General features: G+C 39.1%; 1 protein-coding gene across 5 annotated transcripts in view; it reads left to right on the forward strand.

Annotated features, from left to right (window-relative positions):
* Positions 1-26,196, forward strand: part of LOC117545743 (voltage-dependent calcium channel subunit alpha-2/delta-1) — a 111,900-nt gene that overhangs the window by 77,596 nt on the left and 8,108 nt on the right. For 4 of the 5 annotated variants that reach the window (XM_034215683.1, XM_034215681.1, XM_034215682.1 and 1 more), the window contains exons 11-33: positions 10,243-10,401; positions 10,915-11,019; positions 11,823-11,901; positions 12,013-12,062; positions 12,154-12,243; positions 12,351-12,425; positions 12,514-12,594; positions 12,935-13,009; positions 16,367-16,438; positions 16,791-16,862; positions 17,550-17,611; positions 18,041-18,117; positions 19,002-19,013; positions 20,351-20,359; positions 20,607-20,667; positions 20,749-20,840; positions 22,724-22,805; positions 23,339-23,401; positions 23,931-24,031; positions 24,564-24,653; positions 24,747-24,814; positions 24,917-24,955; positions 25,083-25,154. In XM_034215683.1, the coding sequence (XP_034071574.1) occupies positions 10,243-10,401; positions 10,915-11,019; positions 11,823-11,901; positions 12,013-12,062; positions 12,154-12,243; positions 12,351-12,425; positions 12,514-12,594; positions 12,935-13,009; positions 16,367-16,438; positions 16,791-16,862; positions 17,550-17,611; positions 18,041-18,117; positions 19,002-19,013; positions 20,351-20,359; positions 20,607-20,667; positions 20,749-20,840; positions 22,724-22,805; positions 23,339-23,401; positions 23,931-24,031; positions 24,564-24,653; positions 24,747-24,814; positions 24,917-24,955; positions 25,083-25,154 (1,686 nt within the window). The remainder of the gene's footprint in view (positions 1-10,242; positions 10,402-10,914; positions 11,020-11,822; positions 11,902-12,012; positions 12,063-12,153; positions 12,244-12,350; positions 12,426-12,513; positions 12,595-12,934; positions 13,010-16,366; positions 16,439-16,790; positions 16,863-17,549; positions 17,612-18,040; positions 18,118-19,001; positions 19,014-20,350; positions 20,360-20,606; positions 20,668-20,748; positions 20,841-22,723; positions 22,806-23,338; positions 23,402-23,930; positions 24,032-24,563; positions 24,654-24,746; positions 24,815-24,916; positions 24,956-25,082; positions 25,155-26,196) is intronic. The other variant, XM_034215680.1, reaches the window with a different exon arrangement.

Here is a 26,196-nt window from a genome sequence, read left to right on the forward strand (position 1 = left end):
TCCCACAACAATATACATAAATAAATGGCATATTTTGGACATAGTTCGAATGGTGATTAATCATGATTAATTAATTTTTAAGCTGTGATTAATCTGATTAAAATTTGTAATCGTTTGACAGCCCTAGTTGAAATATCTGTTTTATTAATGAACCACTGAAGAGAGGTTCAGACACATACCAAAACATGTCAAGTTTCTCCAAGGCTGAGAACACATAATGCAGCCTGTACGTTTTAATAATAAAAACAGATTTTTTTTTAACAGATTGTATTTATATGTGATCATACTGTGATACAATAGGTGTACTGTTCTCTCTATGTGTTGTACTGTCTCAGTGTGAACATAGATTAAACAGCCAGCCAAACTCTTTTGAGAGCCAGGGAATGAGCAGCCATGCTCCTTTATTGACTTATTTTGCAGTCCACTGACATTGAATTACAAGCAACTTAATGATCTCATACATGCAAGTGTAACATACACATATTAACACATAGGACCACTAATGGCGCGTTTCCACTCCAGCAGGTAGCTCGCTTTAAGCGTGCCGAGCCGTGCGGGTCCCGTTTTTGGTTGCGTTTCCACTTGGTTTAGTACCGGCTAGCGGGTCCTAATTCACCGTTGTTCTGGCCCCATACAATCGTGGTTCTAGGGCCAGGAACAACCAGGCTGAGTATGCTAAACTATAGCGATATATATAACTATATATATATATATATATATATATATATATTCACTTATAGTTATATATAGCTATATATGTTCGCTATATAAATACAATGCATTATTATTATTAAACTAGAGAGAGAATCGCTGGCAAAGGGGCTACAACTACAACAAGATGAACATATTTGACCGTGATTTAATTGTAATACACGTTTCAAAATGATGCTGAAGTAACAACATACTGATACCGGTTAGTAAAAACTATGAATTAATGCTTTGACAAGTCTGCAGACAGACGGCAGGCGAAAAACCCTTTTAAAATGCGTGTTTTCTAAATGGAGCTTGGCTAAGCTAACGTTATATATGCTCCGACCGTCCACACTCACAACAACGGCCTATACAGACATAAATAAACCAGCGACTGTATTCGCCATGACACAGGCAGTCTGTGGTTTGTACTTGTTTAACTTTTGTCTAGTTTCTGAACAGATATGAAGAGCTGTGAGCTCTGAGTGCTAAGAGCTAACGGCTGTGTTGTTTTTCTGGGGCGCTCATTGAAGATGACGTCACGGCTCCGCCTACACTGCGTTACTATAGTAACTACCCCAGTTCCAACTTCCTAAACTGTAATGGAAGCGCAGCATTAAAGTGAGCCGGGCCTAATAAGGCCTAACCAAACCGAGCGAGGCCGAGCGAGGCCTGCAGTGGAAACGCGCCATAAGTGTAAACAAGGTACATATAGCTAATGCTAGCTAGCTGTGCAATAAGCATGTGTCCAGGCCATGGATGTATAATTAGAACGGTACAGGCTAGTATGGCTAATGCTATCATGTATGCTAACGCTACCGTGTATGCTTATGCGAATGCTAACGCATTTTTCTCATTATGTTTAAACCGTTTAAACATCTCCAAATGTCATCACATAAACACAATACATGTTACTAATCCTTACAGTGTAAGTGTAAGGCTTACACTTACCGTCATTGCTTTCGGACGGAATTTACCCTTTTACTCTTCAGGTTGCAAAGGGAAAATTAGTAGCAATCTACTCATTGATGTCTACTGCCATGCTATTCAGTTCACTTTCTCCTACTTCCTGTGCCCGGTTTCCTGTCTAACCTTCAGTAAAAAATTACAAATATATAAATGTGCAAATATGAAACATACAGGTCAATATCACCTTGCTATTGGTAGCTGAACTGTCAATACGCCAACATATATTATTAGATATAAATACCTAATTTTGAATTATTTAGACACAATTAACACTTATAATTTCATGTCTTGTTAATAAGTGTTATTATGGTAGAATTACTATTCTTGTGGTACTACTGCTTTATTAGGCCCATATCGAGCAGAGCATATTAAGACCAAAACTCATGTACAACAACTTCCTTACTTGCAATAAATAAGCACTAATTAGAAGGTTATTGAGGAAAAACTCTCAACTAATGGCTTATTACTTGTAGAATATGGTCATGCAGAATAAGGCATTAATACGTGTTTTATAATGACTAATAAAGAGTCAATATACTGCTAATATGCATGTTAATTAACAACTAGTTGATGGTTAATTTGTGTACCTTAATATAAAGTGTTACTAAAGAATATACACACATGGAGACCTGTTGTGCACATGCGCACACGTGCACAACATACCCCTCCCCACACACAGACTCACACAGGAGAGACAGAGATGGATGACACATAATGAAATATGGATTTCTCTGAGGCCTGGCCACCCTGAAACAAACCTTTAATGAAATACCCACTGCTCTATTTCGTGTACAGGATTACAACTCTGCACTACATGCCCTCTCCCCACCTCTTTCCCTTCGTATATGTGAGTGTGTTTGCGTGTACATTCCCACTTCACCTAAAGGAATTAAAGCTGCACTTCTGACAAGAGTGCACCCTAGGATACACTCATTCATCACCTGCTTGATCTCTCCATCACTGTTACCTTTCATCATTGAGGCATGCAATTCCTCTCAGCATTTTGCAGTACAGTATAGCTCCATTCATCTCTTTGTGTCAAAGAATGATCTACCTGTACATTTTGCGCACGTTCCTCTTCTATATACATTACCCCAACGTTCCTCCTTTCACTGCCTCCACTTTCTTTCCCTTCATTTGTACTTTTCTCCCCCACCAATCACTTCCATAGCTCTCCATTTCTCCACCTTTTTCACCATCTATTCTAGGCCTTCCACGCTTGTGATGACACTCAGAAAGAGCCAATCAGAAGACTGCGTGATGCTAAGATGGGTGCCTGTGGAGGTGTTTATTGTAATGGGTCTTTATAGAGATTGGAGCTGTCTTCTTTTGCCTAGCACAAAGACAGCCATTCAGGCTCTGTTTCCTCTCTCCAAGGATCCTTTGTCTTGGACACAATGTATTCTGTTTCACGGTGGACTTGTGATTCTGCAAAGATGCGCAATTATTGGAATCTGTCAGGCTGCTCAGTGTGTTCGATGTATGAGTGCCTAAGAAAGAGACACACACATACTGCGACAGAATGAGATTGGTTAGTGGTGCACCGATATTAGGAATTATGACGTCATCCCGATAAACCCGATAACAGTATTAATAGCCCCGATAATATACAATATATTTTTTGGGTAAAAAAAAAGAAAAAAATACTGCGGTGTGGGTGGATTGGGATGAGGGGCGCTTGTTTTTCACTCGGCTCCTCCCGTTTTGCCAGTACTGTGGTATTAGTGGTTTAGGAAGAGGGGAGTTTTTCACAAATCCAGCGCTCCCTAACTCATGCCTGGCTGTGACGTAAATGGTGTGCGGCCGTGAAGCCAGGACAGTAAACAAACATGTCGCCGGTAGTATGGGACTATTTCAAAGTTTCAGAGTTAGATAGTTAGCTTGCTATTTGTATTAACAAATGCAATGCAGAAGTTCCACGAGGAGGGAAAAAGGCAACGAGCTATAATACTTCCAACCTGATTAGTCACCTGAAACATCGCCATCGCTACGATGGTGTGTTAAAAGCGTACGAAGACGCCTGCGCTGCTAAACTAGCGGCGAATCCAAAGCCAGCTGCAAAGGCACCGGGGCTTTTACCTATCGACGAGGCTTTTGAAAAAGGCAAGAAGTTTGCCAGAGACGACCCCAGGGCTAAAACGATCTCTAACTTCATCATAGAAATGATGGCGCTTGACGAGAGTCAAACTGTTCTTGGCTTTGTTTAGTTCATAGTAGTAATGCTCATGTCATTTGCTCACTACTAGTCTTTTTTTTACCACCAGGTGTGCAAAAACTACAGGTACATTTAATATATATATATATATATATTATATTATTATCGGTATCGGTATCAGTCTTGAGAAGAAGGAAGTTATCGGTATCGGTTTCAAAAAACCAATATCGTGCATCCCTAGGAGTGAAGTCCAACTAAGTTTTGACTTAAAACTTTTTAGTCTGAGTTGTTTTCCCACCATCCTGTAAAACGGCATCTTCCCCACTGCTGTTAGCAATCTGAGAAGGATTGAAAGGCTTACATAGATGTTTTAAGGAGCTTAAAAGATAACTTTCAAGTCCTCGATTTTTCCAAAGTTACCCAAATGAGACAACAATAAACTTTAATAAACCATAATCACCATTAATTACTTTGCAAAACCTCATTATTCTGTCGCTCTGACACCTCTGTCCCTCTTTTTCATTTGTTTCTTTCCCTCATTGACTCATCTACTCATTACACACAAACACACATACACACATACACAGCTCCTTACGGTTTTCCCTGAGGGTGTTGTAACCTGACACTAAATAATTTAGTTGCTAACTGTTATTCTACAGACGAAAAGTTTATTATTATTATTCCGCCGACTTATTTTGTTCCTCTTCTCCTCCCGCTTTGAACATCGCAGAAACTCCGTTCAAACATCAAAACGTTAAGCTTGGTCGGGAATCGATGGCTATTACTTTTCTCATTCATAACTTTCATAATTCCAGAGATACATCCCATAATACATCACATTTTTAACCATTGAAGTCAATGGAGAAAATCTTCAACTTCAACAAATCTTCATGCGACTTCAACTGCTAACTGCTCCTTCATACTTTCACTCAGAAACCTCATTCCAACTTTAAAATGTTACACATCTTTCTGACATTACTCGTATAAAACAACTTTTGGTAACACTTTATATTAAGGTACACAAATTAACCATCAACTAGTTGTTAATTAACATGCATATTAGCAGTATATTGGCTCTTTATTCGTCATTATAAAACACTTATTAATGCCTTATTCTACATGACCATATTCTACAAGTAATAAGCCATTAGTTGAGAGATTTTCCTCATTAACCCTCTAATTAGTGCTTATTTGTTACAAGTAAGGAACTTATTGTACATGAGTTTTGGTCTTAATATGCGCTGCTCAATATGGGCCTAATAAGGCAGTAGTACCACAAGAATAGTTATTCTCCCATAATAACACTTAACAAATATAATCTATTCTTATGGAACAAGACATGAAACTACAAGTGTTAATTAAGTCTAAACAACTCAAAATTAGCTATTTATATCTAAGAACATGTTCCCTATTTTAAAGTGAAGTCTTGTTCATAACCAATAAGCTAGTAGTTTGACTCTAATTAGGTATTTCTATCTAAAATATGTTCCCTATTCTAAAGTGAAGTCTTGTTCATAACCAATAAGCTAGTAGTTTGACTCTAATTGACCAGAACAGGTTCCCTATTCTAAAGTTGCCTCCTCTTCACACTTTGTAAATACATTATAGCACACAACTACTGAAATTAACCTCAAAAGTACATGAACAAAGTAGGCACACGTTGAAATATCTGTTTTATTAATGAACCACTCAGAGGTTCAGACACATACATGTACCAAAACATGTCAAGTTTCTCCAAGGCTGAGAACATATATGCAGCCTGTACTTTTTAATAAAAACCGATTTTTAACAGAGTTTATGTATTTGTGATCATACTGTGTGACCTGCTTGTATGTTCTCACACAATAGGTGTACTGTTCTCTCTCTGTGTTGTCTCAGTGTGAACATAGATTAAACAGCCAGCCAAACTCTTTTGAGAATACTAACTGTATATCTGTAGACTTGGTATGTCTTAAATGTCCGGTTAGGATGTATTAGAACGAAATCTAAAATGAAAATTGTAAACAAGCAATCTGTATGTAAAAAACCACCTGTATCTAAATTGTAAATAAGCCATCTGTATGTCAAATATGTCTTATATGTCTTAAATGACATGATGAATTGGAAATGGGGGACCCTGATGTAAACAAGACGAAAGTCTTTCTCTGGTCTGCATCCCCTTAACAATTGTATGTTTTGAGCTGTAGGCTACTGTACTGTACCCAATATACAAGCTGTTAATAAACTTTTCAATCAATCAATCAATCAATCAATCAGAGCCAGGGAATGAGCAGCCATGCTCCTTTATTGACTTATTTGCAGTCCACTGACATTCAAACGGAGTGAAACTATAAAAAAAGAAGTTACAAGGCACTTAATGATCTCATACATGCAAGTGTAACATACACAGATGAACACATTAGGACCGCTTAGTGTAAACAAGGTAAACATAGCTAATGCTAGCTGTACAATAAGCATGTATACAGGCTAGTATGGCTAACGCTAGCATGTATGCTACCGTGTATGCTAACGCTAGCGCGAATGCTAACGCATTTTCTCATTGAGTTTAAACATCTCCACATGTCATCACATAAACACAATACATGTTACTAATCCTTACAGTGTAAGTGTAAGGCTCACACTTACACTTACAGTCATTGCTTTCTGACGGACTTGACCCTTGCTTTTACTCTTCAGGTTGCATAGGGAAAATTAGTGGCAGTGTAGGCCTACTCATGGATGTCTACTGCCATTATATTCCGTTCACGTTCTCCGTTCACGTTCTCCTACTTCCTGTACCCGGGTCTAACCTTCAGTACACATTTTACAAAAATATAAATGTGCAAATATGAAACTTACTGGTCAATATCACCTTGCTATTGGTAGCTGAACTGTCAATACCCCAAAACATATTATAAGATATAAATACCTAATTTTGAGTTATTTTCACAATTAACACTTATAGTTTCATGTCTTGTTCCATAAGAATAGATCATATTTGTTAAGTGTTATTATGGGAGAATTACTATTCTTGTGCTACTATTGCCTTATTACGCCCATATTGAGCAGCGCATATTAAGACCAAAACTCATGTACAACAACTTCCTTACTTGCAATAAATAAGCACTAATTAGAGTGTTATTGAGGAAAAACTCTCAACTAATGGCTTATTACTTGTAGAATATGGTCATGTAGAATACGGCATTAATAAGTGTTGTATAATGACTAATAAAGAGCCATTATACTGCTAATATGCATGCTAATTAACAACTAGTTGATGGTTAATTTGTGTACCTTAATATAAAGTGTTACCCAACTTTTAAATCTTGAAATTTGCCTTCATATATTTTTTTTAAACTGCCATAATTCCCAAACCCTACATTCCTGAGACTTAATTTATCATGACAAACGTAGGAAAACATCTCGTAGCTTGAAAAATGACAAATAATTAAGCAAAAAAATAATTAAACAAAATGCCTCTTGAGGGCATGAAGTGACAAAAACTTTCAACATGCCTCCATTAAAGCCCATTGTAATTTCAGGCTGATATTTCCTCACAGCAGCAGCCGCACACCTTTAGTTAAACTGCCAAAAAGGCCACATTATTAACCTGAAAGTACACAAATTACACTTCAGATACTCAAGTTCCTTGACATGCTTCACGTTTTGAAATTTCACAGATATCTGTTACGGTTCTTCCACAAAACGTTCACATGTAAGAGGTTTATCTCTCATTCAGAACAATGGAAACCTTTGATCTCTGGACGCCTCATTAGCTCAAAATTAAACACCTGTGTAATGGAACACGATGATGTCATCGCTCCAACTGACATGCTCAGAGCAGCAGACTTCAGATAAAGGTTAATGGTCCTGCCTTCAACAGCTCTACTTCAATTATGGGGTGTCATCATCATATGCAGAAGAGAGAGAGAGAGAAGAGAGAGAGTAATGTAATAAAACACGGTTTTCTCATAACTTCAGTGAAAATACTCCAAACAGCGCAAAACTTCGCAGGTTTGGTAACGATGCAGCCATCAAGGCATCTAAGCTTATTATGGAGTGTCATCAAATGCTGTTGCCATGGCGACAGACCACTCGCCATGAAACACGATGTGGCTGTAAGTCCAATCGACACGGTCCAATCGTCCCACAATCTTCACTTGTATATCACCGGTCCATGCCTCAACTGCTCTATGCCAAATCTGAGATCTCACCATATGCCGTTTCCATGGAAACGCATCCCTCGCCATAAAACGTGATGTCGCTATAACTCCTATGAAAATGTTTAAAAAGTGGTCAAACTTCACATTTGTGCTAACAGTCCAGCCGTGAAGACATCTACGGGACAGTTTTGAGATTTCTTCAAATGCCGTTGCCATGGCAACACAATGCTCGCCATGAAACACGGTTTTCTCATAACTTCAGTGAAACTGCTCCAAACGCCCCAAAACTTCACAGGTTTGGTAACGATGCAGCCATCAACGCATCTAAACGTATTATGGGGTGTCATCAAATGCCGTTGCCATGGCGACAGATCATTCGCCATCAAGTTAGTTCAGAAGTTTGCAGTTCAAATATTCTGCTGCTTTTCCAAGCCTTTTTACTTTCTTTTCTTTGCTCATCACACATTCAAGCCCCCAGTGGTCATGTATCATTTCAATCTAAATTCTTCACTTTCTTCTTACACATTACATTTCAGCATAGCAGTTTAGCGTCAGGTTTTCAGCATAAAGCATTCCCACTAGCAATTTCTTCAGGAATTGCATTCTCTAGTTAATCTCTGATATTGCCCATAAAGCTCATTAACAGTAGCCATGGGACATTGGCATTTGGTCATGGAAGATGGCCACACACTTTCTTAACAGCTGCAGTAGGTCAAAAGAATGCTGATGGCTGTTCCTTTCTGCTCATTATTTCCTAATTTTCTTTTCACTTGTTTTTTCACTTTCCCTCACCCTGGCACCTCACTGGGGCTCCGCCACTTTCATCCAGCCTGTTGGGCCATGATAGCAAGGTGTCGGTGCTGTTAGCCAGCGTCAGTCCAGTGGGCAAGCCAGGGCACAAAACCTGAGCAGCAGGGAGTCCCGTGGGATTAGGGATTGGAGATTAGCCTTCTCTCTTGTGTCATCACTAATCCATTCCCAAAGCAAGTACCTCTACATGCACATACAAGCGCGCACACACACACACACATAGACAAGAGCTGTTGTATTAGGATCACAGGGGAACAGTGGAATTTGCATTAGATTGTACTGTATGCACATTTGTGTGCACAGCCTGCATTACTATCAAAATAGAATGTGTTTTTTCCCTAATTGTAAAGGCATTTTCAAAATGTTTGACAAGAACTGCTGATCTACAATAATAGTATATTTCTAATCAGACTAAGATTGATGTGTCAAATACTTGAGCTCATACTTTTTTGTACACGATACACCATCTCACTCCTGCTTTAAAACCTGCTTTTTAAACCCTATATTCACTATTCACGCCTTCCCCCCTCTCTTTATGTCCTCTTCCTGTCACTTCCTGCTCCTCACGCTCCCATATCTCACCTTCCACACTTCTCCTTTTAATAGATTATGTGATAAAAGATCTCCGTCTGTACTACGGGGGCAATTATGTGAACTTCCATTGTGTTTGTGTGCGCGTGTGAGATTGAACGTGTTTATGTGCTGTCGCCTTGATTCAGTCTTTTTGTCAAACCACAGCCGTGTGGTATTGGTGTTCAGTCCAATGGATACATGTATGTCTGCTATTGTCAATCTAAAAGGAACTTGAAGGCTGTCATCCTCATTGGAAACACACACACACACACACACACACCCATACGTTCGTGGCTCTTTTGCCTCCTTGCCTCTTGCCTGCCTGCCTCGTACGACACATAGATTAGTTTAGAGCGATGAGGTAGAGTATTGTTTTAGAATAGTTCTGCAACACAATATATGTGCTGGTTTACTACGCTGCTATCCTGTGTGCTTCATATACCACTATTAAACATTGTACAATTTAAATCTGTTTTCTGTTCCCACTTGGACAGTCTGTTTCCTGTTGTTCAGACATTAAACAATGCAAAAAATGCACCATCAGTTAAACTTGGAGCACAGTACGGACGGAGGCAGGCTTTTTGTTAGTGGTGGGTGGAGTGTTTGTGCATATGTGGTGGAAATGAGTATGTCTCACCTTTTTTTATATTTAAAAAAAACGATGGTGCTGCCTAACCTTGATCTAATATGGCAGAATCTTGTTTCCATGGGTACCAAATCTTTGAGCTCCTAGGATGTGAAGCAATTAGTGGGCCTTGATGAATGTTTCTGTTTACCACAGCCTGATTACAGCCAAGGCCAGGTGGGAGTGTTTGTGTGTGTGTGCTGCATTTGTAGCATTTATTACATGGCGTAATTGTAGGAATAATTTGTAGGTCATAACTCCTTGCCTCTGTTTCCCAGTTTAACACCAGGGTGAAGACAACGGCGTGTTTCGAACATCTGGTTCAAGCCAACGTAAGGAACAAGAAGTTGCTGAAGGACGCTGTTAAGAACATCACAGCTAAAGGAATAACAAACTACACAAAAGGCTTTGAGTTTGCTTTTGAGCAGCTCTCTATGGTAAGATTTTGCAGAAGATGTATTTTTTGTTGAAAAAAAACAACATTTTGTCTCACTTGAGTGTAATTAAGAGCAAGAGGTAGAACAAGTTATGATGAATGTTACCTGTGATGCCTTAATATAGTAAGCAGCTACAGAGCATTGTCTTTCACTGCCATCTGCTGGTTGAACGTTTTATCTCAACTCTACTGTCCAGAACAGATAAATAAACATTATTAGGTATCTGACATAGACATAAACTGACATTTCTTGAGGTTGGTAAATGTAATTGGCTTTCTTTTCTGAGAACGGTGCATATTTACAGCAGAATATTGCTTTTAACATACCTTTTTAGAATCATTGTGTGGTAGAGAAGTGGAGTTTTGACTCTTGAAAACACGTTTATGATTGTCTATAAAAGATTATTTCCCTAGCCAAAATGGGATGGACAAACAGACTGACCCATCTTGCCCTTGTACTCTGTGAAAGTACATGATTAACAAAGAACTGTTGCCATATTTTTCCTTTGACTAGACGAATGTGACCAGAGCAAACTGCAACAAGATCATTATGCTGTTTACTGACGGAGGAGAGGAAAGAGCTTCGGCAATACTGAAGAAGTACAATGCTGACAAAAAGGTAAGTTGATGAAGCACGGACACACACACACACACACACACACACACACACACACACACACACACACACACACACACACACACACACACACACACACACACACACACACACACACACACACACACACACACACACACACACACACACACACACACACACACACACACACACAGACTGGGGCGTTTGATACTGCAGTGTGAATATTTTGCTTGTATCTGAGTGTAAGTGCCTGTGGTAGTGTTTATTTGGCTCAGCTTGTTGGATTTCCCTTTGGGTCCAAACTTCCTTGTGCATATCCTCCCAAACTAAAAGTGTATGCAGAAGGCAAATGACGGTTTTGCATATTTTGTGCATATTTGACTCACACACGCACACACCCTCATACACATGGACACCCACAGATGGGCATGTATCAGCAGGTTGTACTGTACACACACTTCAACATCACTGTCATACAGTAACAGCATATACATCTTAGATTAAAAATGTATCTCATTCATGTTTTTTTGTAAATGTAGTTGTAGTTGAAATATACACCACTGCATGTTAAGATTATTTCTTCAAAAATAGTCTTCTATATTAATGTATCCAACTAAATGTATGTAAATAATAAATTACATTCAAATGAATTGTTTGTGACTATAGTTCTTCATAACTTTATTACAGAAAAGACAATATTTTCTTACCTAAACTGAATAATAAATAATAGACATTGCTGGAATGTAAAAAATTGAAAAACAACAGTTTCTCATGTTAAAGGTTGCATCATGTTTTATATTGTTGAATTGAATCTTGTGCTCCAGGTGAGGATCTTCACCTTCTCAGTAGGACAACACAACTATGATAAAGGACCCATTCAGTGGATGGCCTGTTCCAACAAAGGTACAGTACAGTTCATAACACACATCTATACTGAATATAGTTATCAGTTTATAACAATCCTGGTATTAAATCAAGTTTCACCTTTGGTTAATGTGTCTTACATTTATTTAGGTTACTTTTATGAAATTCCTTCGATTGGAGCCATCAGAATAAACACACAGGTTGGAGCATGATATATATAATGTTACACATGAATTAAGAATGTGAAAATCATTAAAGCAGTAATTTGGAAAATGTGTTTGTATATTGTAGGAGTATCTGGACGTGCTGGGTAGACCAATGGTTCTGGCAGACAAGCAGGCCAAACAGGTCCAGTGGACTAATGTATACCTTGATGCTCTGGTATGATACACTTTGTGTGCTATAATTCATTTAACTGTACAGAAATAATGCTCCAGCAGTGATAATATTCCTAAATTGATAAGAGCATTTGCTTGACTCTCCATCAGGAGCTGGGACTGGTCATCACTGGAACTCTACCTGTCTTCAATAAAACAAAGACCAAAGATGACAGGAATGTCGAGGTGCAGTAAATATATACTTGAACACATGATGAGTGGAGACAACAGTGGCAGGGTTTGATGAATACATGTTTTATCTTTTTATCATCAGCACCAGAATCAGTTGATCCTCGGTGTGATGGGGATTGACGTGTCTCTGGGTGACATCAAGAACCTCACACCACGCTTCACAGTGAGTGTAACATCCATGTGCACAGACGCACGCTGACAAAAATATGTTTCCAACCAAAAGTCTTGTGACAATTCTCTCTGCTGTGAGTGATGTGATTTCATTAGATGTGTTGTTCTTTTCTAAAGTCTATATAAAGTCTTACTAGAATAAAACCTTTTGCTGTTCATTACGGACCCATTGTTGCAAGGTATACTCTTGTACTTTATGACCACTAAAGCCTTTATTTTACACATGTTTAACACCTATTATCAGCTGTTTTCACAACTGTTATCTACAGGCATCATGTGGCTTTCTCTACACATATTTAATTCCCCACTCCTATGTTCTTTTATTCCTTCAGATTGGTCCAAATGGATACTACTTTGCCATTGATCCTAATGGATATGTCCTGCTGCACCCCAATCTCCAGCCAAAGGTATGGCATCTGGCCCAACACATTTCTTTATCTCTTGACGCAAAGTATTATATTCTGAATTTTCCTAATGATTACAAAATCACTGCTTCTGCTCAGTGAGAAATATGCTTTCTAGCAGACTGAGCTGGTTCTTTTCAGACTGTTTCATATGCCATCTCCTTATTATTTTCATAAAAATAACGAATTCTCCAGTTAGAGTATGACTTGATATCGTCAGTTCTTGCTAGAAGGTCACTCATTACCATGTGTGATAAAATAGATATGTAGACTTGGCAGGGAACTAGCATAAATGTTTAAAAATGAAGGATGAAAAGAAGCTGCGGGGCATAAAGTAGAGATAATGTGTTTGAAAGTGAAAGTAGTACACCCCATAATAAAATTAAATGTTTTATCCATAGGAATATATCATGCTAATAGTGTTTGCGTTTTGTATGTAGATTACGTTTTATATGAAGGAAAAGAGGAACATATTTGTTTTATGGCAGCTTCTATTGTACAAGCTTACTTTTAGCCAATTCAAGTATGTTTGATTTCACAACAACTTAAACGATGTTTATAATTAGGCTCAAGGTGAAAGATCCAGCAAATCCAGCAAAACTGCGTGTGGTACCATATCAAATTTGTTTTGTCTGACTTAAAGGAAGCAGGATTTTGTATAGCCAATGGCAGGTATTAAGATGCAACCTGGTGATAATTAGCCACGACCCCACAAGAGGTTGAAACCCACTACCTTCAGCCCGGGGCAAGCAGGTTCTGACAGGCTGCACAGCGGCCATGTGCTGCATGGGAGTGTATGTGTGTGTGTGTGTGTGTGTGTGTGTGTGTGTGTGTGTGTGTGTGTGTGTGTGTGTGTGTGTGTGTGTGTGTGTGTGTGTGTGTGTGTGTGTGTGCGCGTGTGCGGGTGTGTGCGTGTGTGGCAATACTCCTTAAAAATGGTGACTGAATCGCAGCTGGAAGTGTTTGTATGTATTTGATAAGTTGTTTTTCTGAGGAACTTTTAACCCCAAGCCCCCACACAGAGACATTTTTGAAAACCAAAATATATCATTGTGCATCTTTTCATAACTTTCCTAGAAAAGGATTCGAAACAGGAAGCTCAGGCTCACTAATAAATATGCTGTCACTTTTCACGAGGTGAGATAAAGTAGAAGTAGTGAAGATAGCAGAGGTAGCTCCTTAAGGTAGCAGTGTTCTGTACTGTAGTAGATATAGCAGCAGTCATATAGTCCTTGAGATGTTGTTGGCTTCTTCTGCTTTCCTATAAATTTTCCATTTAAACATTTGTTGTTACACTTTGGTTTTAGAAGTGCAGCTTGCATATGTGGGAACTAAAGAAAGTACAGTGGGAAGAGAACAAGGTTGTATTGAGATCAAGCTTGTTAGTCAAGCGATAACCTTGGAATCATTAGAGTGAAGCTGATATTGATGTGCCTTAAACTTGAATATGTTCTAGTGTCCTGCAGGGGGCGAGTGAACCGGCTGCAAAAATAAACAGATTGCATAGAAGTTTAAGTTAACTCATTATAATGAATATGAGTTTATAATCCCATTAGCTAGTTGTATGTCCTTTTAAATACAGCATGTTTATTTGTAAAGTATTGTCCGATTTAGAGTTAGTTTCACAATAAAGCAAAGTATTTTTTAAGGCATGGCCCCTTGAGATTGACAGGTTGATACCACAATTTGTTAGAACCTTTACCCTTTCACACTTCATGAAAGTTAATGGTACACATTTTTTCATTTCAAATGTCTTGGATACAGTTTGGTTGTCCTTCGCCCCACCCTCTTGTGTCACTTCTGTTTCCAAAAAAACAAGATGGCTACGGCAAAAATGCCACCCTCGAGGCTTAGAAAACACCATTCCAAAAGCCAGTTCTAGACGTTATGGTGGCTACGTCCACTTTATACATATGGTCTTTGTTTGTTGCACATATCACTGATATTGTGTATTTAAGCTAGACGGCGTGCTTATTATTTCCCCCCCCCATCAACCGTTAGTACAGTGTGTATGTGTGTAGGGCCTGTCAATCACACACTGTCTCATTGAATCATGGGATGGGCTCTCAATGAGACATCAGGTGAATAGTAATGCTGACCTTCAGCCCTGTCAATATTTCCCTTGACCCCTGTTCCCTTTCTTTAATTATGTTTGTACATATTTCATATTCATTGCACAAATCACCTCAGTTGCAGAAGCATTATTTGAATCTGACATCCAAGCTCACCTTTACAAATCATCTGCTGACATACAGTATTCTCTCTTGTGCTCTTCTTTTCTGACTTATTTTTTTGCATTTGATCTCTTTCCTTTGCTGTTCCCACCACCAGTGTTCCCATTTTTCCTCTTTTCATATGCTCTCCTGTTTTTTCGTTGTTGTGTATGTTTGATGTTTCATTCAGTGTTGTACCTCTTGATCTTTTATTCTTTCTATTCTCATTTTCATGCTGAGATGCTTCCTCTTCATCATTTTTCTTTGCTGCTTCATTTCTTTTAACCCTGCATTAAATGTAAGAAAATTAACACATGTTTTTTATTTGATTGAGTATTTTTGCTTTATTGTTTATTGCATGCTTTTTTATTTTAACCTTCAGTGTCTACTCTTAATTATTTTCCTTCTTTCAAAGTTGAAATGCATCCTTGCACATGTCAACATAAAATAAAGACTTTTTTTTTTTTTGAGTGAACAAACGCTTTGGAGGAGAGGCACGTATCAGATTCCATGTAGTGCTGTTTTATAGAGAAGCACTAGATTATTGCTACCATTTTATACCACCATAAAGCCACTCAGTCGTATTGGGTTTTTAAGACAAAACATTAATAGGGTCCAGTGTCACTTTGTATCAAATCTGATTCAGCTGTGTCTGGTGTCACAGATATGTTGTCAAAATACTGCCATATGGCGCCCTTTGTTTTTTAAACCACGGATTTCATTGGAGTCATATGTTAAGGAAAATGATTGGCATTACTCTTGAATTGAAAATACAAGAGCAGTATGGCTAAAATAATTGTAGTACACTTGATGTAATTCAATGCAATGCCAGTTCTAAGATGCAGGGGATTTTCCTCTCAATGGCCGATTGCCATAGCAAGAACCCATTTCTGAATAACAATCGTAATACGGTCGTCTGAACTTTATAACATTTTACTCTATCAACTCAGCAGGCTTTCGATAGAGTGATATGAAAGGGGGTTATTACATTATAAACTTTGTTTCAAGCAATGCAGGATAAGGCTAAAGGTTTATTCTGCTTTGTTCACATCAATCCTCTTATTCTGTCATTAGGTTTGTGCGTGCGTGCGTGCGTGCGTGCAGTATTATTGGACTCTTCAGACTGAAATATCATCTTTTTTCTCAGAATCCTAAATTCCAGGAACCTGTTACTCTGGACTTCCTAGATGCTGAGCTGGAGAATGACATCAAAGTGGAGGTGGAGTGTTCTGATATATTGAAATCCCCCTGACAAACACACACACACACACACACACACACACACACACACACACACACACACACACACACACACAACACACACACACACACACACACACTCAGGCAAATATTCAGAGGAGGATATACATCCAGGGTGCCAGATGTCTCATGTCTCCTCATAAAGCTATCATGACAAGCCCCTGCATGTGATTTACTCAGTGTTCCTAATTTATTAGCCTGCGGTTTTGAGACAGAATGTTTTTAAATCAGCTGAGACTCACTGAATCAGATCCAGTGACGTTTGAAACACATTTCATTTACACTGTCTGTTTCTTCATCTCTCCCACTAGATCAGAAAAATGATGATCGATGGTGAGACAGGCGAAAGTACCATTAACACTCTGGTAAAAACTCAAGATGAGGTAAGAAAAAATACTCAAATAAGCTTAACGTTTGGGAGAACTTTAAATGAGTTTGGATACTTTTGTAGAGGTCGCCTGCCATGACTATGCCTTGCAGCTGAATACTCTGCAGAGATGTTCACTGACTATGTAGGCAAACTGAAATACCAATATATTAGGAGTGCTAAGTGTCTATCATTGTACAAAGGAAAAGGTTTCTTTTTTGCAACGTAAATATACTGTTGCAAAACGAACTATTTAAGTAATTCATATTGAAGCAGCAGTTACTTTCAATATGTATTATCATATTTCATCACAGATTATATATAAACAATTCTAAAAGATGCAAACCCAATATGTTCCACTTGTATTTCATGCTCCTACATAATCAAAGTTGTTTTCCTGCAAAAATTCCTGGTAATTGTTTTTAGCAGTACTTAAGAGATAAGACGTGTAGGAACCGCCGATTATGTGTCAGCTTTCATTGAGCTGAAAACTGTCTTTTATATTCTACCTAGATTTAAAAAATAAATGTTTTTATTTGTGATTTGTATTATTGAAAGAAAACGTAATATGACTTTAAACTATATTTAAGGATAGCCCCTTTTTTTCCTTTTAAATTTTAAACAATAACACATTGAACGATACTTACCTTAACATTACATAGCAGTTATAAATGCCAGTTCCTGTGTGTATTATCTTTGCCAGAGGTACATAGATCGAGGAGTCCGGACATACACGTTTGCTCCGGTCAATGGAACAGATTACAGGTAAACTAGCTCAGCAATTTTGTATTCAGCCTTCATGGTTTATTAATCTGTCTCTTTCACTTAGGACAACTCACTGCCACTAACTCCTAAGAGCACTCCAGATGATGGAGGACACTACTTAAGCCAACAGGGCTCACTCTCATGTTTCTAATAGCATGCTCGGCTTTGTTGATGGGAAACACATTTAAGGGATTATTATTGAACATGCAGCAAAGCCTTCCTGAGAAACATGGAAACCTTAATCAGCTTTGTGTTTTTTCTGTGTTTCAATACATCCTCTTGTGTCTCATGCAAATACTCAGTATGTAAAACTACTTCACAGAGCAATTTAGAAAACATTGCTTGCTTTAGTTTCAGTTTCCAATTGCTTTAATGACGACTAAGCTTGCAACCTATCATCAATGTGACTCTAATTATCTTTTTCTGCAGCCTGGCTCTTGCTCTGCCTAAATACAGTGAACACTTCATTCAAGCAAATCTGGGGGATGATACAAACAAAGTTATGTGTAAGTATAGCATACACTCTCATGATTCAAAAGTGTTCAAACAAATCAATCAGATTTAATTTAGCTGGTTTCTCACAACCAGCTCCCATGCATACTTTCCTTGGGTTGTCCTCTTCAGTATCTCCTCTTGCTCCTAGCTGGAACCACAACCACTCCTTTGTAGTTGCTGCTCAGATCAGCGGATCCCCACGGTGCTTTTCTTTTGTAGTGTAACCCACTGGTCAGTCGCCCCGCACTCCCACACATACTCATCCACATGCCTTCTTTCTCCCACACCCAGCCAAAGCACAGGATCTTTTGATCTTGTCAATTTTTCTCTTCTCTTCTTATTTACTCCCCTTCTCTGGCCCTCCTTCAGGCTTTGGAGAAGAATAAACTTCCCTTGCCTCCTCTCCCTGCTCATTATCACCTCTCATACCAGCTTTCCTTTATTTTCTTATTCTGCACTCCACACTTTCGCTCTGTCTCGATGGCCAATTTCATCTCTACCATCCTCTTATAAAGTCCATCTGTACTTTACCAGATCTGTCTCAGGCTAACAGGCAACCTGAAGCAAATGTGATTTACTCAGATTGTTCTCCTTTGTCTCTCTGTCTAATCCATAAAGTTGTCCTCCCTTTGTTCTCCTTACTCTCCTTTATCCCTCTCCCTTCACCGCTTTATTTCTTTTCAGCTTACTTTTTTTTTGCTGCGTTTGCTCTCAAGGCTGTCTCGCTGTATGAAACACTTTGGCTGCTTCTCCTAACAGCTCAGAACATGGCTAATAATCACAAGGACAAAACTCTTTCATATACACACATACTATACACTCTGGGTGATGTTCTTGGCATTTTGATTCTAATGCATGTTTTTCTCTTCTGTCCTTTCACATTGGAATCTCACAGCTTCCACTTGGGGCAAGTACTCGCTACTCTGTGTCATCCATGTCTTTCTCTTTCCATGTGATGCATTTCCACTTCATTGTGTCTTCTATAAACAGTATTTGCATGATTACATATAGATGGATGGACTCTGAGGTATGAATGCTTATTCATTACTTTGTAGAGGCATGGGTAGGCACTTTGATCAAGGGATATAAATGGAAGAAAATCATCGGAATCAGCACAAAACCATCTGGCTTTAGTGGATTTTTTCATATCTTTGATGTGACACCACAAAGCATAAATGGCTAATGGTGCAGTTATTCCAACAGATGAGATTTTGACTGAGTGTTTTGGCCTCTGTATCACTCCCTCTCTGCAATAACGAGTCTGTCACCATGCTATAAAGACTGTCAGAACGTTTACAGGCCTGTTAAAGAAAGTAACACACCATGCCTTGCTGCCACAGACTACTCCGATAAGGGAGTTCGGGACTCTAAAGTTCTCTGTACAGCCGTATAGAGTTTCACACCGGAGCCAGACCACCAATGCCTCGATCCATCTTAGCACTTTCCTGCAGTAGGTGGTTCCTGCAGCCACTTGTCCTTTTACTACATTACGGAGGGTCCCTAGTCAAGTGTGTGTTGAACAGTTTTTCTGTCCATATGGCAGAACTGCTACATGCATTCAATAAATGACCTAATACTGGCGTTGAAGAGATGGTGACAGAGAAATAAAGAGAAAGAAAGAAAAGAAAGATGTGTGGCGTGGAAAGCAATTGGACATAGAGACACCCTGCCCAGTCTATAGAGACAGAGGGACAATGAATCTGCCTGTTATCTTTTATGTGAAGGACGTTGTTTCATCCTGCACCAGATTTTCACGACCTCAAGGAAACTCAGCGCTCAGTAATTTTTTCTGCAGACTGCACCACAGGACTCAGTATATTTTAAAGGAAATGTCAAAAATGTCATCATTTTAAGAGACCAGTGAATGAAGGCCGTCCATGCCTGTCATGTCATTTATGAGATAAGAATTACCAGATAGTATTTTAAATGAAATCCAGAGCAAGGGCAGTCAAAGCATAGAGTAGTAGGTCTATTATTTATTAATATTGTATATATTTATGTGCTGTCCCTTCCATGCCATCCTCCTGCTCCTTTAATGTTCTGCGTTTCTCAATCTATTTCAAGTTTTTCAATTAGATGTGATATTGTTTCACGGCATGATATGTTTAGTTTTACCTACTGTGTAAACTATTTACAATGTTCAGCATATTTTCCAAGGTATGGCTCGATCAGAGGATGAATGCATTTTAATCACCGTTTGTCTTTCCTACTTTCTCCTCTCCTCAACTTCTGGGGTCACTACAGGGCAAGAAGGCAAGTATTTCTCACTCAGTAATTGTCTCATGCCCCCCCTTTCATCCTCATCCATACTCTCTACCTTAATCATTCACATACAACATTTCCAATATTATATATGTGTATGTATGTGTTTGATCCATCTACTTGTGAAGTGTTTCCTGATTAACATCGTCTTATAAATATTGACCACACCTTTAAGCACCTAGTTTGGATAATCCATCATCTCTTTTTTCCTAAACCAAATGCTTTGTGTTTTCAAAAGCTTTGGAAACCATACTGCAGGAGAGTTTTGATGAGTATGGATACACCTACCTTGCTCCGAGGTGAGTGACCCTAACACTATTGAACTGTCACTGTACTGAACAAGGGAGTGATATTGAAACTGATCAATACTGTTCCTTCAGGGGATACTGCAAAGAGCTGAAGTTGTCACTCAACAACACCCAGTTTGTCCTCGACTTCAGCCAGTACATTGATAGGAACCCCCCAGATGCATGTGAGTCATGCATCTTCTTCACTGTTATCTCACTTGACACACCTGCACAGGTTGTGATATAAGCTTTCTGTTTGTATTCATATGAGTATTATTAAACCACTGATCAACACATAAATCCATATACAGAATGTAGCTTTGCTTTGTGTGCAGTAATGAGAGTTTGAGTGTTGGTGTGTATGCATGGTGTGTTTTACTGTTAGTCACAGCGATACTTTGATATCACAATGGTCAACATTTGAAGGTCAGAGCATTACTTTGGTCCTTAGATCAGTGCGGTCGAAGCAGAATGACATCAGCTTGATTGACTGAGTTTCCAAGAAGCTTGATGTTGTCATGCTACACAATGACTCACTGTGTTTGATTTGTCATCATCTAATGGATCTCCCCTTTAGTATGGCTTACCACCATTATCTAGCTAATGGATCTAGATAGCCTTGATCCATTTCAACCCAAGGTCAAGCCATATAAAGATGCATTCATTCTGTTGCTGTTTGTGCAGTATGGTCTCACAGTTTACTTTCATTTCAAAGTATTTCTAAACAAAGTTATGGACATTATTTAAAGGTCACCTATTATGCAAAATCCACTTTTTCATGTATTTTATACATAAACATGTGTCCCCTCTGTGTAAAGAGATTCTGAAAGTTTCAGGAAAAAAGATTTGCTCACTTTTTGTCCTGATCCATTTCTATAAAAACCTGTCTGAAAATGAGCTGATCAGATTTTGGCCACTTTATGATGTCATAACGATGTTTTGGCTTGTGTAACCATTAGCCAATCACCAACCAAGGTAACACCCGCCCACCACCTGAATCTCCTCCTACAGCACCATTGTGTTCTCTTTAACCAAATATCTCTCAGAGGGGCGTGGGGAGGGGCTCCTTATTTTCATCTAAAGTAACAGACAGAGAATCAGCACTTTGGAAACAGGGCTGAAACAGAGGGGTTTATGGGATGCTACAATGATCTGTTTGGTATTTGGAGCCAACACTTCAGAGACATGTTTTGTATCTGAGACCCATAATAAAGTAATGAAAAACAGTATAATAGGGTACCTTTAAAACAACACTCAATAGAGTGCCACAGTGACGCGTCCTAAAACCCGGAAGTAAGCTGCGCATGGGTTCCTTCGACAAAAAAGCAATGCAATTTCTCCATAGGATTTTGGAAAATTGCTCGAAATAAGGTCTGTGGTTGACACACACATTTAAGAGACGGATCACGTTTTGTTCAGTCGGATAATCTCCACATCTCTACTTTTATAATTTTATAATCATAAATCTATTGATCATAAATCTATCGATTTAGATTTATGATTCGGTTTTAGGATGCGTCACTATGGCATTCTATGGAAGTTGTATTTAACTAACCTGTGCTTACTTTAAAAAAGTAATTGTCTTTACAATGGGGTTCAAACTCAATATCTTGGCATTGTCTCTCTTTTAAAGCAGCAACAGCAAATGTTTCAAAGATGTTTCCCTGCTGACTGACTGTCTAATAATCACTCAGAAAAGACCTACGAAAACATGTCTCCCAGCTGGATGATTTCCTAACAAGTTCCATGAGAGCAACTTTTCGATTTGGCTCGACATTTGGCTCGACACACCTTCTCTTTGTCTACCATTTTCAAACACTTAAACACTTGTCTCCAGCGTATCATCCATGCTAGCAGCCAGTTAACAGATCAGCTGAAAAAGAGAATACTGGATTAAGTGCATTGCTCAGTGGCTCATCAGTAAAGACCAAAAGCACAACATAACCATCTTTCCTGCCAAGATTCTTACACAAAAGACGGACGTTGCTTCAACCGTATTTCCCTAGTGAGCAGAGTTTTTATGGGGAAGTTTGAAATATGCAAAATGTATCTTGTCTTATATTGACAGGTAATATGTCCCTGGTGAATCGAGTAATTCTGGATGCAGGTCTGACAGCTGGACTGGTTAAACTTTGGAACGAGCAGGCAGTGTGAGTCTCAAATCTTTCTCTCTTTACAATGCACCACTTACAGTGCTTATTAAAAACATTCATCATATAGAAATCTGTGTTGCATGTGCCCAATATTGCTCTGTACTACAATAGCCAACGCTTATTTCATGCTCAATTTACCGAGTAACTGAGCCAGAGTTTCAATCTATCGTTTCTACTCTGGTTGATTTGATCATATCCAACTAGAGAAATACGATGAAAGCAAAGCACAGAATGTATATCACACCCAACCAAGAGCTCTGCCAAGACATGCTGTTTCTAGAGGGAAATAAAATAATTGCATCAGTGTGTTTCCTTTCATGGTAGGCCCACTTGTCTGAAATAATCTGAACAAACACTTACACTCACACTGCAGAGTGTCTGTTTAGCGTCAGCACATATGAAGGCAAGTGACTGTGGGCACATACAATTTGTGTCTTGTCTGCAGCTTGCTCTCACAGATCACAAACACTTTTTCTAATCAGTGTGATTGGCTTTGATGTTTGATTGGAGGCTGTTTTCCATGTTTTCAGGGATGGGATAGTGGCCAGGTTTGTAGCCACAGATGGAGGAATCACAAGAGTCTTCCCAAGAAGGTAATCTCCTCTCTCTCTTTACTCAGTTTCACTTCTCACGTTAGTGCTGGCGTTGTAAAACAGCCCGTCAAGCCCTGCCCAAATATTTGCTGGTGTAAATGTGTGAGATGAAAATGGATACAGACTGTAATGCTCTTGAGCTGAGCGTTTTTTTGGCTGCCTTACTCACCTGCTCCACTGGGTTACTTTCCAGAACAGAGAGGATTAGACACTTATAGCTGAACTCCCAGAGCTTGCCAAGCCAGAACAGGACACGGGTCATAACCACACATCCAGCATTTTCCTCAATTTCCTCGCTGCTTCTTTTGTCTAACCTAAATGTGGGGGGTTTCGCTTGGTCAGAATATTATACTCCAGCTGAAGATAAATGCATATTCCTCCTGCCTATAAAACCTGGAACTCAATCACTTGTTCCTTTAACAGGGTCATGCTCTTGACATATATCAAGTGCTTCAGATTTGATTGCTATTTTGATTTGATTTGAAATAATGGCCCATATATAATACTATGATACAATACAAATTTTCAGTGCTGGAGAAGATTGGGCTGAGAATCCGGAGACATACGAGTCCAGCTTCTACAAAAGGACCCTGGACAATGACGTTTATATTTTCACAGCTCCATATTTCCGTAAGTTTTCTGAAAGGTTGGACAGTGTGTATGTTTCGTGCACTTTTGTATGTTTGAGGATCCTCAATGTGGTCTTTCACTGAGCCTATCCTGCTCTCTGCCTTTTGGACGTCATCTCGATTCTCCTGGCAAAGATCACACTCTCAGGCCTCTGATATCACTCTTTATCCTTCTCCTTTTTCCCGCTGTGTCTGTCAGCACTCCTCCCCCCCCCCATCTCCCTCCTGCCCTGCTTCCTGTTATCTCCGCTGATCTCTCTAACAGACATCAGGACAGGCAGACGTAATGTAGCTGCGCTTTCAGCTACACTTGACTGGATTAACACATGTACCGGTCTTACAGACTCAGCTCCACTCACGTAAATTACAAGCAGCTAAAAATGCATGGAATTCCCCACGATGGATAGCGATTATTCCTATGTTACTGTTATTCCCATTATGAAAGGTTCCGTGCCAGGGTTTTTTTTAACATGATTTAGGTTAAATTGCCATGATTTCATTCCCTTCCCTTGTGTATCCCTTCTACACTGCAGCAGAGGTGAGGGAGTCTGTTACTGAGTCAGGTATTCTAGTGAGCAAATCAGTGGACGTCACGATTGGTGAAGTCACGCTCAAGCCAGCAGGTCAGTCTTGCTAACCCAAGTTTGAAGATTTGTTCGATGCAATATAAATGACAAGTTTCAACATATCTGCCTGTTTTGTGGTTTGCTTTGTAGTGGTGGGTGTGAAACTCAATGTCTCATTCTGGATGAACAGTTTCATAAATGCTACACTGAAACTGAACGTAAGTTGTGTTTATAAAGACTCATTGTATCATATGTACAATTTGTTTACAGCTTTGTCGTTATAAAATACAAATGATCTGGTTCACTTTTTTACGTTTTAGTGCAAGGATGAGATCTGTGGCTGTCTAAGGAATGACAAGGTACAGCAATGAAACCTTTTGTAATAAAGCTTGATTAGTACCTCTTTATAAATAATGAAAGCTCTTTTTAAATTCCAAATACTTTTTACTACTTTATTTGTACTCTTTATCTTGTTTTCCCCCACAGCATGTGGACTGTGTAATCCTGGATGATGGAGGATTTCTTCTGATGTCAAACCAGGAAGAGTATATCACCCTTGTAAGTTACCCGAAAAGCAGTTTTTTCACGTTATTACAACCATGTATACTTAAAGTGGACCTATCATGCCATATTTGAATAATATATTGTAGGGCCATACCTATACAAAACATGTCTGTAAAGTTTTATTTTCAAAATACCAAACAGATCATGCATTTTAGCCATGCCTTTATTTGCTCTATTCCAGCCCTGTCTTCACAAGGGCTGATTCTGTGGCAAATGAGCTGCAGCTGACCACGCCCCCATGCAAAGGAGGGGGGCGAGGCACGAGCGTCATTTTACCATGCTCTTACCATGCCACGCAACCTCTCATTCCCCTGATAGGTGGAGAGTTACCCATATAGGCGGAGCTCCCCGTTTCTGACATCAGAACAATTTCAAATCTGTATCAGTCTGTATCAGATCTGTTGCAGCCCCGTTTTTAGAGATTTGGGTATGGAGGAAAAGAGAGAGGGTTGTGTTTTCTGACACTTGGTGAGTTCCCTGACACACCGGGGACACATATTCATGTATAAAAGATGTACAAAAGTGCATTTTGCATGATAGGTCCCCTTTAACTTTTCTGCTGCCTTTGTCCTTGTCCAATTATTTGATTGTTTGTTTGTAGCCTTTATTTAACCAGGTGAAAGCCCCTTGAGATCAAAAGATCTCTTTTTCAAGGGTGACCTGCAACTGTGACTTGATAAACCCTCCCACAATAAAACATCTGATTCAAGATTCAAAGGCTTTAATGTCATATGCAAACTAGCTACAGTGTAGAAATGGCAATGCAAATCTTAAATCCCGAGCTCATGTGGTCATCTGTGGTCATATAGTCAGAAAGGTTCAAATCAAATACTTTGCCATCGTTCAAATGTCTTACTTTGCTCGACCTTTCTTCATACCTAGCTCCTCTATGCCACAGGGATCCATCAATCCCATATAGAGGTCATACAAAGGGCTTATGACTCTGCTGAGGTATTATAATGGCCTGTTAGCTATGAGCTGTTTGAAAGCTCCTGTAGGACAGCAGTACATCGATGTCTCCAGTAAAGTAAAGCAC

The sequence above is a fragment of the Gymnodraco acuticeps genome, unplaced genomic scaffold (genome assembly GCF_902827175.1).
Source record: "Gymnodraco acuticeps unplaced genomic scaffold, fGymAcu1.1, whole genome shotgun sequence".
Taxonomy (NCBI): Eukaryota; Metazoa; Chordata; class Actinopteri; order Perciformes; family Bathydraconidae; genus Gymnodraco; species Gymnodraco acuticeps.